The following is a 12,653-nucleotide window of genomic DNA, read 5'->3' as shown; positions in this document are numbered from 1 at the left end:
GAAATGACTCGTTATTTTTACCAGATATAATAGAAGCGGATAAGAAAAAAAAGGTCAAAAGGCTGGAGGTTGACATTTCCTATCCGCATTGTCCGTTTTTTCTTCAAGTTTCTACTTTTTTTTCCAATATAATCCAAGTGGTTTGACGATGGTGGACAGCAGTACAAGTCCAGCCGTGTCATGTCCAGCAGCGACAAGAGGAGCCGTTCGATTCTAGCGATGGTGGTGCTGGCCGGAATCATCACGGCCATCCACGGCTGGAAGGTGCAGATAGTGCCGAAAACGACTAGTGTCAAGTACGTCGTTCCGGTGGTGACGTCTTTCACGACAGTCGCGTCGACTTGTTACGTCGCAGTCAACGTGACGGGCGGCTGCCGGAGACGGCGCTCGCTGGAAGAGAAACCCGACGTCATCCAGCTGGATGATGACATACTCCCCACTTTGCCAAGGTAAATGGAGCGCCGATAATTGGAAATTCAGTTCAAATCTTTTAAAATCTTTTTTGAATTTCCCGCGCTCGACCAAAATTTTAAAAAAGGCTGGAAGCGTCTGCCATCGCCCAGAGTCATTCAATGGCGCCATCCATCGAGGCGAGTGTCGAAAATGTGTCGGATGAGACATTTCATCCGGAATCCAAACGAGGATTGACATTCACCGTCCGGCCGCTGGATTTCACCCGAAAAATCACCAGAGGCTACACGAAAATCAACCGCTGGATCAGCGACAACCGTCCGCATTTCGGATTATTGACTTACGTCGACTTCCAGACGGTCACCTTGACCCGGACGACCGTTTCCACCGTGACCGACGGCCAGAAATCCTTCGCCGTTGTCGGCTGTCTCCCTTCCGGATTCGCCTACACCCCTTGCTAAATTATTATTCACAAAATTATTATTTCTAATTTATTAAAAAAATTAAAATTCTTATTATTTAAATACACACACAAATTAGCGATTCAATTTGGGTTGGGCTCTCTCTCTCTCCTAGACATTTCAAGGGCGTTTCCGATTCTCCTGGAAAGATTTACGCCCGTCTTGTAATTTTATTATATTTCACGCTATCATATCACGCCGATCGACGCAATGAAAACCCTTTTATATAACTCTAAGAAGAAACATGTAATCCAAGTTTATTCTTTTTGTTCTTTTTCATCCATCACCATAAAAATAAAAAGGATAGGGATGGATTGATTGATTGAATTGGATTTGCCTTTAACGACATTCGTTTCGACTGTTCGTTGATTATTCAAGGGCGCGGTCATCACGCGGTCAAGGTGAAGAGTTGGAGCCTCAACAAAGAGCCAAAAGATTTCGGGTGTTTATTCAGTCGGCGGCAATCGCTCGTTCATTCCGCACGCGATCCAGCTGGAATAAATAAAAAAAAAAAAACATTTGATTTCAAATTTCGTCTAGACGCGGGAAAAAAAAATAAGAGAGAGAAACGTGAGGAGATTTGCTGATCGTTCAAACTTATTTGGCTGACCGCGTTTCTTGTTAGGGGGGCCAGCAAAGAAATGTCCGTCGGAAAGCTGCCACTCGTTTGGGTTGTTGGAGTGCTGGCCGTCTGCTGCTGGATCGTGTCGTCGGGACTGTCGGCCGGCAGCCGGGAGGCTGTTCAATTGGCGGCCGACACTCATTTACATCCGCTGAGTCGGCTGGCCGTCCTCCAGCAAGGGCCCAGTCGCCTGATGGCGTCCAAAGCCATGACGACGTTCGTCGTTTACCGGACCACCATCCCGACTTGTAGCTTCACGACGTCTTGCGCAATGATCAACGGCGCCGTGACGGCCTGCAGACGTCTCGACCGCGACGTCGACATTGACGCCATCCTACCCAACAAACCTGTCAAGTTGAAATTCATTTTATAAATCAACCAAATCTCATTTGAAAAAAAAAATTCAATTTTATTTGAAAAAATGTTTGAAATTAATTTGAAAAATTTTGAAATTTAATTTTGAAATTTATTTTAAAATTTATTAAAATTTTGAAATTAATTTTAAAAATTTTTGAAAAATGTTGAAAATTAATTTGAAAAATGATTTGAAATTTGTCAGAGTTCAGACGACTATGGCTCCAGAGGAATCGCCGGTCATTTTCGTTCCGGACATCCTGAGTTCGAACGAGCCTCGTGATGTGCTGGTCAACGGATTGCTGCCGGGCGGAAGTTGCGGCCCAGCAGCGTCTTTGGCCGGCTCGACTTTCGGCGTCACCATCATCTACACCCGGACCATCATTTCCGATTTCACTTGCCTCAGCTCCGTCACGCAGACCAACACTTTCACGCTGGCAGGCTGCACCCCAACCGGCCTCGTTTACTGCAGCCTCTAATACTAATCAACTTGAATTCATTCCGATATTATACGTGTTTTTAATACACTTGCGCTTCCACGTCTATACACACCATTTTGTTATATTCCCATGTGATTATTCCAACCACACGTATACACACAAGCCTAATGGGTTTTCTGGGTTCCTTGGGAATTTTATTGACCTTGCCGATTAATTCTATAAGACACACGTCAGACCTTTTAGGGTCGAGTGGCCAGCAGCGCTGGGCGCTGGCTGTCAGTCACCTGTCCAAGGGCGGGAGAGGTTGATGACCGCGGTTGGACGACGTTGATTTCTTATCGCATTTGACCGCAAGAACCCAACAGCAGCCATCACTATGCGGCCATCAATCCAACCAGCCACAGCGCTGGACAATAGTCTTATCTTTTATATCAAATAGAAATTTGCTGAATTTTGTCTTTTTGTTTTCTGTGAGCGGCTGAATTAAAAATAGAGAAATCCATTCCATTATTCGAATGTAATTGAAAACTACTCACACAGTCGCTTTAAACAGAATTGCAAACTCCTTCCTGGGGGGAAAATCGATAGTTTAAAAGGATCGATCCTCCTCTCCACCCAGGATCCTCTTGTTGTGTCGAGGGTTAAACACGAGCTCGACTGAGAGAAGGGCCGGGTCGACTTTTGTTGGTCTGAAATGCTCCAGCACAAGACGGGCGGCCTTAGCTGATGTGCGTTGCTCTTTTATGTATAGACAAGGGGAAAAAGTCTGTCAAAGTCCGTGACCTTTTCGGGTGCTCCATTGAAATCCTGTGCGCAATAGAAACTTGAAATAGAATAAGGAGAGACGGTTTGGCAAATGCGCCTTTGGCTGATATATGTATGCGATGCAGCCACTTGTGAACTGGCAGCAGCTCGCAGCAACGGTGCAGAGAAAACGGACGAGATGATTCATTCACAATTTTCCACCACATCGTCCACATGATCCAGCAGGCTGCTGGGAGATTTCACCCGACGAATGATTATTATGTCATCCACTCGGCTGGAGCTGGAAATTTGGCGGCAATATTGAAACCAACAGCAGTCTAGACATGAATATTATTTTTTTAAACAACTTTTGTGTCTATAAAAAGGCGATGGTACAGCTCAAATGTTCACCAGTGAATAATAAATCTCCGGCCATCATTCATCGCAGCAACCGTCGAGCGCGTTTATACAATAAATAAAAAACAGCAAAAGAAAAATGGCTGTTTGTAATAAGTTAATCAACTTGTTGACATTGGTTTTAATCGGGACTTTGCCCATCACTTCCGTTCGTTCGGCCGCCGTTCTAATGGCTCCCGCTAGTAGGACACTGGCCAACATAACCGTCACCAAAGTTGTTACGGCCACCCAGGCCACCACCACCACCCAATCGTAAGTGTTATTTTTAAAAAATCAAATATTTTATTTTTTGATTGATTATCGATCGATATTTCCATATAAATAAGAGCGGTGCTAACGTGCACAACTCTGGCGGCACCTCTGGCCATCACCACCGCCGTCCCCCCCTGCCGCCGGAAGAAACAGTTGCGGGGCCTTCCGGTAGTGGCCTTTTATTACACGGTCGCCGGCGAAGATATCGACCAGTTTCACTCGCTCAACCCCACTCAAGTTTTCAAGTATGGATGAAGCTCTCGCCCGAGGCCCTTCTAATATTCCTTCCTTCCTTTCTTAGTACATCTATATTTGATTGAGTTGCACTCGATCATTTTTCCCCCCTTTTTATATTCTATATTCTCAATTGATTTTATTATATGGCCGACAAAGAGTGGAGCCGTCCGCCGTGCTGCAAGTGCCGGAAGATTCGCTTGGCGATGAGGGTGAGGTACGAGCGGGAGTTTGGGTGATTCCCGTCGTCCGCCGTCCGGCCGTTGAGGTTATCGAGTCGTCGTTCGATGATGGAATTCGATCGTCATCGGAGGCCATCCGCAATTTTGCCGATCCTCGTTTCTTTTCCGCTCTGCTCTCCTCATTGTTATCCGGTTGGCAATTTCCCACCATTCCGGTCGTCACCGTCACCAGGTGCGTAGATTACACACAACTACACCCGAATGTAATCAATTCTTTTCACCTTATTATTTTGGGTTGACGTTTATTTGACGCAGGACTGTCTACACGGCCACGTCGACGGCCACTTTGTTCACGTCGACGTCCGTCCACACTTTATTGTCGGCCGTTTCGTGTCTGCCGGCCGATTTCGTCGCCTGCCCCTCCTGGGAAATCGAAGAAGTTCCGGCCAGCACCGACGATCCCGACATTCCCTCGACCGACGTCCTATGAGAATAACCAGCAAATGCCATTCCATTTGTTTCCAATATATTAATGTAATAACATCATATAATTCTATGCATAATTTAAAAAATCAAAGAAATTTAAAAATATTTCAATCATTAATTGAAGAATTGAATAAAATAGTGAGAGAATTCAAATTGAAAATCGTTTGGCGCCATTATTCTAACCAGCGTCACGTGACATTGAGAGAGTTCAAGTTCACGCTGAGAAACTACTCCTCTCTCGGCTGCTCTGCTGATGTATGGAAATCGATAAAAGTCCTGTGCTGATGTGCGGGATCTTGAGAGAGAAGAGACGGACGATTTTGGGTGTTTGTCGTGTTCACGAATTTCCGCTACGGGAGAAAAAACAAATAAAAGTTCAACGGCGGCCAGCCACTTGTGTCACCAACAAAACATATCCGGATATCCATCTCATTGGCCGCCAGTTGGTGTGTCTTTGATTTTATCTGGCTGTTTCTTATTTTTCTTCTTCGGTTGTGACTATTAGAGTTGGATCGTGTTATTGCGTGATTTCTTGGTTTTGTGCGCTTGATTTTATTCAACCGACACTCTGCCAAGCGGAGAGAGACGAATGGAGAAGAGATAAGAAAAACTTTTAACCTTCGATGACCATTTCGAAATGGAAGAAGAAGAAGAATTCCGCATCAACTCCTCCTACTTATTCTTTTTCTCTTGTGGGTTTTTTATTTGATTTTGTCGTTGTGTGTGCAATGTCGTGGCCGGGCCACTGGCGTATAAAAGTCGAGGCGACAGCAGCTTCTTTCTTCAGAGATTTACCAAAGTCCAGTGAGAGAAGCCAACAGACCAGAAAAGAAAAAAAGATGTTCACCAAAATCTTGTTGGTCGCCCTGTTCACTTCGATGGTCCTGGCCGTGGACTACCAGCAACGGGAGGCCGACGATGAGGCCCAACAGGAGCAGGAACTGATCCAGCCGACGGCCCGTTTCTTCGCCTTTCAAACGACCAAGACTACGGTGACGGTCGTCACCACGTAAGTTGAAAATACAAGAAGCTGTTGGAATTGGATTTTGAATTGACTTTGACATCTTTTTTGGGACGCAGGACCGTCGAGAAAACTGTGCCGTCGACCTGCGCTGTTTTGGCGGCCGGAGTGACGGCCTGCAGGCGCAGGAGAAGCGCAGTTGAAAAGCCCGTCATTCTCCCATTGGACCAAGATGAGCAAATCGACCTGTTCAATCCATCGCCCGTCCAACCGTAAGCGTCAAACATTTTTGGCGGGTAAATTTGAAAATTCAAAAAATTCAAATTTTCTTTTTTCTTTCAGATTGGAAACGACACAGGCCGTCAGTTTGGACGCGCCCGTCAGCGGGTTTGAAGGTTTGGAATCGTCCAGCAGCTCGCCGGTCGAGGTGGACATTGTCGGCCTGCAGTCCGACTGCGTGGGACGTCGTTTCGGCCTCGTGTCGATGTTGGCATCCAACGTGGCTTCGGCTTTCCCGGGAGTCAACTCCGTGTCGGATCTGGCGTCCAGCTTGGCCTCCAACTTGAGTCTGACTCTGCGCTTCAAAACGACGCTGACGGCCACCGTCACCGTCACCAAAACCGTCACCAACGGCTCAAAGGCTTTCACCATCTCCAACTGCACGCCCAGCCCGTTCTTGTACGCCACTTGCAAGCCTTAATTCATTTTTCAAAAAAAATTATTTTGGCGCCAATTTTTTTTTTAATTTGAAATTTTACCGATTGACATCATCTTCTACCGATGCCGATATATAATTTAAATACAGTAAAATGTCATCTAAACATTTGTGCATGTAACAACCGTCCAAACACGAACCTATAATATGCAAAGAATGCCAGCATCCATTGTCATTTGTTTTTAAACTAATTATTTAGGGTCATTGGTCTGTGTGTGGTGTCTAAATGTCTGTTCTATTATTTGCTCATTTCGGCTCATTTATAATAACAATCAATTATTGTGTGTGATGTACTGTTGTATTATGTCCCCCTCCTCCCTTATTCTTACATAATTGTTTCCCCCATTTTCCTCTTACATATAACCAATATACATTAAATAATCCATTCAATCGTACATTATGTAGTATGGTGATTCGATTAGGGCTATCAATGCCGAATTGCGCCGAGTTGGCCGATTTCTATCTGCCAACAAAGGGCGATCTTGATGGTTCTAATCTAGAAAAAGAAAAAGAAAGAAAAATGCCGATGAAATCAAAGAAACTGCCGTGACCGCAGAGACGTGACTCTCATGCGCGATCATCGCTCACGAGCAGCCATCACCATCAGCAGCCAAATAGCCATAAAAGTCTATCTCTATTTGATTTCCTGTCTGCCAACACAACACAGCAATACTAGACAGTCAACACATCGCCAAATACATCTAAAATATAAAGAGAGCTAGAGCTTATAAGAAGAAGAAGAAAGACAAAAGATGGATTGCGATGAGGAACATCTGAGAGCAGCACTCAAAGAATAAAAACAAAAAAAGAAACAATAAGGAAAACTCTTTTTCCTTCGATAACGGATCTATATACAGACACAGCAGCAGCAGCACAGATCATAAATAAGGAAAATCGTGTGCGCAACATCATCCAAAATTTTCATTAAGAAATGGAAGAATCAAAAAGAGAAAGAAGAATCAAAAAGTCAATTGCCGATTTGATTTGATTAACGAATTCTCTCCAGGAAATGGAGAGCTATAGCTCTTGTGATGTCTACACGAGAGAACTCTCTCTCTCAATCATGCAGCCAGCCAGCGATTGTGAATCAATAAGATATGTCTTGTGATGATGGGGGAGAGAAAAGGGGAGAAATAATAATTAATTAATCAAGTGAGAAACTCGTTTTGATCAAAAGTTTGATTGGGCAGCCGCCCATCAGCTCGTTATTATATATTCCAGGAGCTCCAACAAGAGAGATAAAGATGTTATATACCTACTGTACATTATTAGCTGTATTATGCGCTCCATCTATTCATTTACATAACAACGGCGTCGAACTTTGACTATTATATCTAACACGAAAATCTGCTTTTGATGGATATTCCCAATTGAGGGTTCTCGCACCAGCAGCTGTCATTTCTCGTCCCATATTAGATGGAAAAGAGGAGCAGCAACAGGAATACAGGATCGGCATATCAAATGATATCGGCCGATCGATCTGATATCCAAAAGTCAGCTCACAACTCTCCTGATTGATGATCAATTCAATTTCAAAATCAAGATGATATTATTTGTGTAGATATCTAGATTATTTTTAATAGTACAAAATAAAATTAGGTCATTCACCTCTACACGGTCCCGGTGAAAATCCCACTCAATCTCCATCGCCCAGGGGGTGGATATAGCAGCCCCGCTTTTTACCGACACACTGCTGCGTGCAGGACGCGGGAAATCTTTAATTAAGCCTTTTAGCAGACGCAGCATATTACGTCATTCTTATTTATAGATTCTTTTTCTATAGTCTCTCTCCCTCAGCCTATAATATGGCAAGAAAAAGAAGAATATAGGCTACTACGTATATATATATGTCTATGAGAAAATGTTATACTATACTGATCCGCTGTGTATATTACTAATACAATCTATATGGAGGCGAGCCGGGCTGGTGCTGGCATCAACCACGGGCGGGATTTATTCGGGATCCGCTGTATATACGTGAGCATCAGGATATAGCAACGTCTTGTATTTTTATCTCACAGCCAACAGGAGGAGGAGGAGGAGCAAACGTGTGTAATAGAATTGACGCCTACGCATCAAATAGACAATTCGGGAAATATAGATACCTTTTCTTCTTATAATATATAATAGGTTTTTCATTGCGTTATATTAAATTACGTCACGCATAAAATACAAATCAAACAATCTAATTTCAATTTCTTTTATTCGCTGGATACTATACAATAAATGGGAGACGCGACGGATGTTAACGGCAGATCGATTTATTTCGTCCAAACTTTCTTTTTTTATTTCTATAAAAAGGAAAGAGAAAACCAACAACAACTTTTATATGTTTTTTTCTTTTTTGACTGGCTGTGGATCTCGACAACACAAACTCCGAGAAAATATTTACCGCACTCGACCGTCTTTTCCACTGACGGCCGGGTTGTGGGCGACTGTTCGGGAATAAATATCAGAAAAAAAAATAATAAAATAAAATAATAATAAAATATTTTTTTTTTTTTTTAGATTTTGGTACATTTGACAAAAATAATTCGATTTGCATACGCCTTGTTTATTTTTTCTATATATTCGATAGTCATCTCAAACCTCCCGCACCCCACCCACCAACTCTGTGAAGAGGAGAAGTGAGGGGGCAGTATTGATCGGAACCGCGCACTCTATATACATCCATAGACTCTACCAATATCTATAGCAGCTATATAGCTAGCTCGGCTTTTTTCTTCAATGTTTATCCATCTATGATACCGGGAAATAACCCAATAGATGTATATTTTCCAGACTCTATTGTAATATCAACTTTCAGCTGTATACCCCCAATAAGTGTACGACTTTTATCCAAGTTATAAGCCTACTTTACTTATTCCGGGAATGCCAGGTCAGAAAATTTTGCGCGCCATTCAAACTTTGTTTTCAACCACCCACACGCCAAAAGTAAAATTGACTAATTAAATTTGTTTTCTTTTTAATCATTTCGCGGTGGGTTTCCTCCTGCCAGCACGTTAAATGCTGTTTAAGTAATGGATTGAAATCTTTCTGTATTGTAAAACATATTAAGACCCACACGTAATAATAGATAACATAATGGGAACTGCTGAACTCTAATAAAATTGACACGTATATTAATATATCAATTCCATTTCTTATTAATACAAACGACAGCGGAATAGATAAGAATATAGACCGGCGGGCATCTGTATATAATAAGCCCATTAGGTTATTCATATAAATCCCGCGGCCGTTTGAAAGATGCCCTCTGGGCATAGCCGCTGGCTAAATCGAACCGAATTGAAATTAGACTCGTATAAATTTACCCCCCTAAAAAAAAAACAGGATTAGCTTTTTGGTCCAATTTTTTTTTAAACAGTTATTATATAGACCGTGTGTGCGTTCGCTAACAAAGTTCCGCCCCTGTGTGAACTTCCGCAAGTTCCGGTTTTCGGGGGGGATGAACGTCTCCCGCGCTCCTAATGAGGGAGACAAACGTATTTTGATGGTGTCTATCCTTTTTTTTTTATTTTTTATTTAATTAGATCCTCTCCTTCCATATGCAAATGCGCCGAAACTTTATTTTTTTATCGATCAATTCCAGCAACATTCTATAAAAAGCCATCAGCTGTGCGACATCCGGGGGGCTCTCCATCCATTCATCATCATGTTCTTCTTCTATGCTATACTTTGATTTTCAACGAGCTGTATATAGCTACTTCTTACTGGTTGATTGCGTCGGGAAGATGTCAGCGGGAGCTCTTGGGGGTGGTATAAGAGCGACCGGCTTATATAAGTCGCACTCCCACACATCATTTTCTAGTTCCTCTTCAAAATCGTCATTCACGACTTTCTCCCAAACAGCACCATTTAAATACGGGGCGTGTCGAGGATTCAATCTATAGACTCTCTTTTAAACAAATTCTCATATGGAGGCTATAAGTCTAAAACTCTATACGCTTTAAGCTATAATATCAGATTCAAATGTCAACATTTTGGGGGTGTATATGACTGTGACGTAACAGATGATTCTGGCCATTTTCCTTATATGTATAAAGCCTTCCTTTTGTGTGTGTGTATAGGAGGCTATATATACGTTACATTTACTGCTATATAGGCAGCATGAACTCTCCTATATACATTTATGTATTGTAGTATATATGAAAGAAACGTTGCAAAAAGAAAAGAGAAGGAGAGCAGCTATATAATACAAGGGGAAGAGCAGCCCCGCAGGGTGCGGTTATATATTGTGTGTTCTTCGGTCTTCTTCTTCTTCTTTAGAGATAAATGTGTCCCATCGTCGTCCTTTTGTGTGCCATGTCCTTTTTTTCCCCTTTAGCTGCTGGGCTCCTAACAGTGTACGGCAGAAAGAATTAAATACTCGGCGTTCTCTTTTCAGTGAGGCTCCTATATAAGGAGCCGAGGAGGAGACCCCAAAAAAAGGATCAAGAATTCGATCGATGGCGCTGCTGTGCAATATATAGGCCTCTTGTCTTGTATGGATCGACCAAAGAAACAATTGATTGAGTCTATATAGTCTTGATAATCACGTCTATACTTATATGAGCTTTGGTTTCGACCGCGTCCAATATTTGATGGACACACACATAACGTGCGGTTGTGTCTAGACAGGAAATTGGAGAATCTATAGACGACAGAATCAAAACAAACAAAAACCAACAATAAATGCAGAAAAATAATGTGGCCAGGAGCCCCAGATATTTTGTCACAACAATCGGGAAAAAGTCTTGGATGTGAGTGACACTTTTGTCAATTTTTATTTTCGATCCGATCCGGAAAAGTGCAGCCCCGGCTTTTTGAAGAACAGAAATTCTAGGAGCACTCCAAGAAATCAGAGATAAATAGCACAGCACAGCAGGACATGGCTGGAGTGTATAGGATCTTTTCATCTCCATCCAGCGATATATGGACCAGGAGCAGGAGCAGCCACAGATGTTCAATGTGTGTGTTTACCAACGGGCTGCTGGATTTTCAATATTTCCCCCCACCGAAAAAAGAAATACATAAAGACCGGCTCCTTACAGTAGTACTATTGTTGCTCGGGTAAACACGGCGGAAGGAGCGCGCCGTGAAGGTTTTCCACCAGCCTCTAATGCGCCGCCCGACACAGCCAGCAAGTCGTTGCTGGCTCTCTATAATGTGCAAACAAGTCGAGATTTCTCATCAAAAAGGACATATATGTGCGACATGTACGCGCGTACGTCTAAATTGATGAAACGTTCCGGCTAAAAAATCCGGCGCGGCATATTTGATTTTTTAAAATTTTCCGGAATGACTTTGATTGACGTCACCGAGAACCCTGGGCAATAAGAAGAAACTTGCTCAAGTGACTACCGTTTAAAAAGCTCAATCGCGTTTTAGTTGCCTTTATTGCCCTACTGGGGAGGGAAATGGCTCCTAGATTTTTGTGTATTTTGAATTTCCCTCCTTTTTTATTCTTTTCTAGACGTGGTGGTCTCTCTGTGCCGCCCCATTCGCTCCTTAATGGTTAGGAAATAGGAGCATGGCAACTTTTACTGGAGAGAGATATATTGCTGCGCTCCTTGCTGCTGCTCTCCCGCGCCGTGGCTCCTAACTCGCGCCAGTCCGGGTGGGCGATCAGAACCAAACGGACGCGCGGTACAATTTCTGCCGCCTCACATTTCTCGTGAATTTTCTCCTTTTTTTTTTTTGAATTTTTATTTTTCACTGCTGCGTGTGTGTGTCCGACACGCCCCTTTTAATTATTGGCCGAGAGAAAACTTGCGTGTGTGTTTTTAACGTGCCATTAGTGGCTTCCTAATAGAAGACATTTTTCTCGTCTGAGTCTAACAAAATTTGTTCAAACTTTTTGTGTGTATGTGCGACAACTGCCAGTTGGTGCATGTGGCGATGATGTAAGATATAGAAAACCAATTAGTGTTTTGGTAACCGCGTTGTTGGTATATAATACCTATACGTGCCAGTGGCGTCGTTTTGGTTAAACGTGATTATCAGTGCGAGGACAACCGACGGATTGGGATTCCAAACATTTTCGTGTGATTTGTTCGCCGCAGCTTGCTGCAGGGTTTCCATCGGCAGAACATTTCAACTCTGTTGGTGGTTTGTGACTTGGTGGTTGCTGCTCAGTTCTTTTTTCTATTTCTTTTAACCGTTAATTGGTTTCCTTTTTCGTCATCGTTATTATCGCGGCGAATTAGTTTATCGTGAAGGAAAAGGAAAAAACATTTGCCGGGTGCGGTGAACCCTTTTCTGTTAATTGATATCTCATCATCCCCATCAGGTTGGTTGTTTTTTTCTTTCCTATTATCGTTGATTGTTATTGGAAGCTCTATATAATTCGATTGGCACATATACATACTAGTTATACCTAGTGTAGTCGTTAT

The 12,653-nt window shown here is 42.8% G+C and overlaps 5 protein-coding genes across 7 annotated transcripts in view; all 5 read left to right on the top strand.

Moving 5' to 3' along the window:
• Positions 1–33: 33 nt before the first annotated feature.
• On the top strand, positions 34–893 carry LOC124197224. The gene is made up of 2 exons (XM_046592561.1): positions 34–449; positions 539–893. Exons 1-2 carry the CDS (start codon positions 181–183, stop codon positions 870–872), a joined length of 603 nt encoding a protein of 200 aa, XP_046448517.1. The 5' UTR covers positions 34–180; the 3' UTR covers positions 873–893.
• A 424-nt stretch (positions 894–1,317) lies between these two features.
• Positions 1,318–2,393, top strand: LOC124197221. Its single transcript, XM_046592558.1, has 3 exons — positions 1,318–1,442; positions 1,501–1,848; positions 2,054–2,393. The coding sequence occupies exons 2-3, from the start codon at positions 1,514–1,516 to the stop codon at positions 2,325–2,327; spliced, it is 609 nt and encodes a 202-aa protein (XP_046448514.1). The 5' UTR covers positions 1,318–1,442; positions 1,501–1,513; the 3' UTR covers positions 2,328–2,393.
• A 1,046-nt stretch (positions 2,394–3,439) lies between these two features.
• Positions 3,440–4,660, top strand: LOC124197220. The gene is made up of 4 exons (XM_046592557.1): positions 3,440–3,701; positions 3,776–3,946; positions 4,095–4,349; positions 4,433–4,660. Exons 1-4 carry the CDS (start codon positions 3,529–3,531, stop codon positions 4,605–4,607), a joined length of 774 nt encoding a protein of 257 aa, XP_046448513.1. The 5' UTR covers positions 3,440–3,528; the 3' UTR covers positions 4,608–4,660.
• A 714-nt stretch (positions 4,661–5,374) lies between these two features.
• LOC124197219 lies at positions 5,375–6,664 on the top strand. Its single transcript, XM_046592556.1, has 3 exons — positions 5,375–5,612; positions 5,684–5,836; positions 5,907–6,664. The coding sequence occupies exons 1-3, from the start codon at positions 5,443–5,445 to the stop codon at positions 6,262–6,264; spliced, it is 681 nt and encodes a 226-aa protein (XP_046448512.1). The 5' UTR covers positions 5,375–5,442; the 3' UTR covers positions 6,265–6,664.
• A 5,207-nt stretch (positions 6,665–11,871) lies between these two features.
• LOC124197215 (GTPase-activating Rap/Ran-GAP domain-like protein 3) overlaps positions 11,872–12,653 on the top strand; it is a 38,662-nt gene continuing 37,880 nt past the window's right edge. For all 3 annotated transcript variants that reach the window (XM_046592544.1, XM_046592540.1, XM_046592538.1), the window contains exon 1: positions 11,872–12,550. The gene's annotated coding sequence lies outside the window, so the exon portion shown is untranslated. The remainder of the gene's footprint in view (positions 12,551–12,653) is intronic.

The sequence above is a fragment of the Daphnia pulex genome, chromosome 7 (genome assembly GCF_021134715.1).
Source record: "Daphnia pulex isolate KAP4 chromosome 7, ASM2113471v1".
Lineage (NCBI taxonomy): Eukaryota > Metazoa > Arthropoda > Branchiopoda > Diplostraca > Daphniidae > Daphnia > Daphnia pulex.
This window is presented reverse-complemented; position numbering and strand designations above follow the sequence as displayed.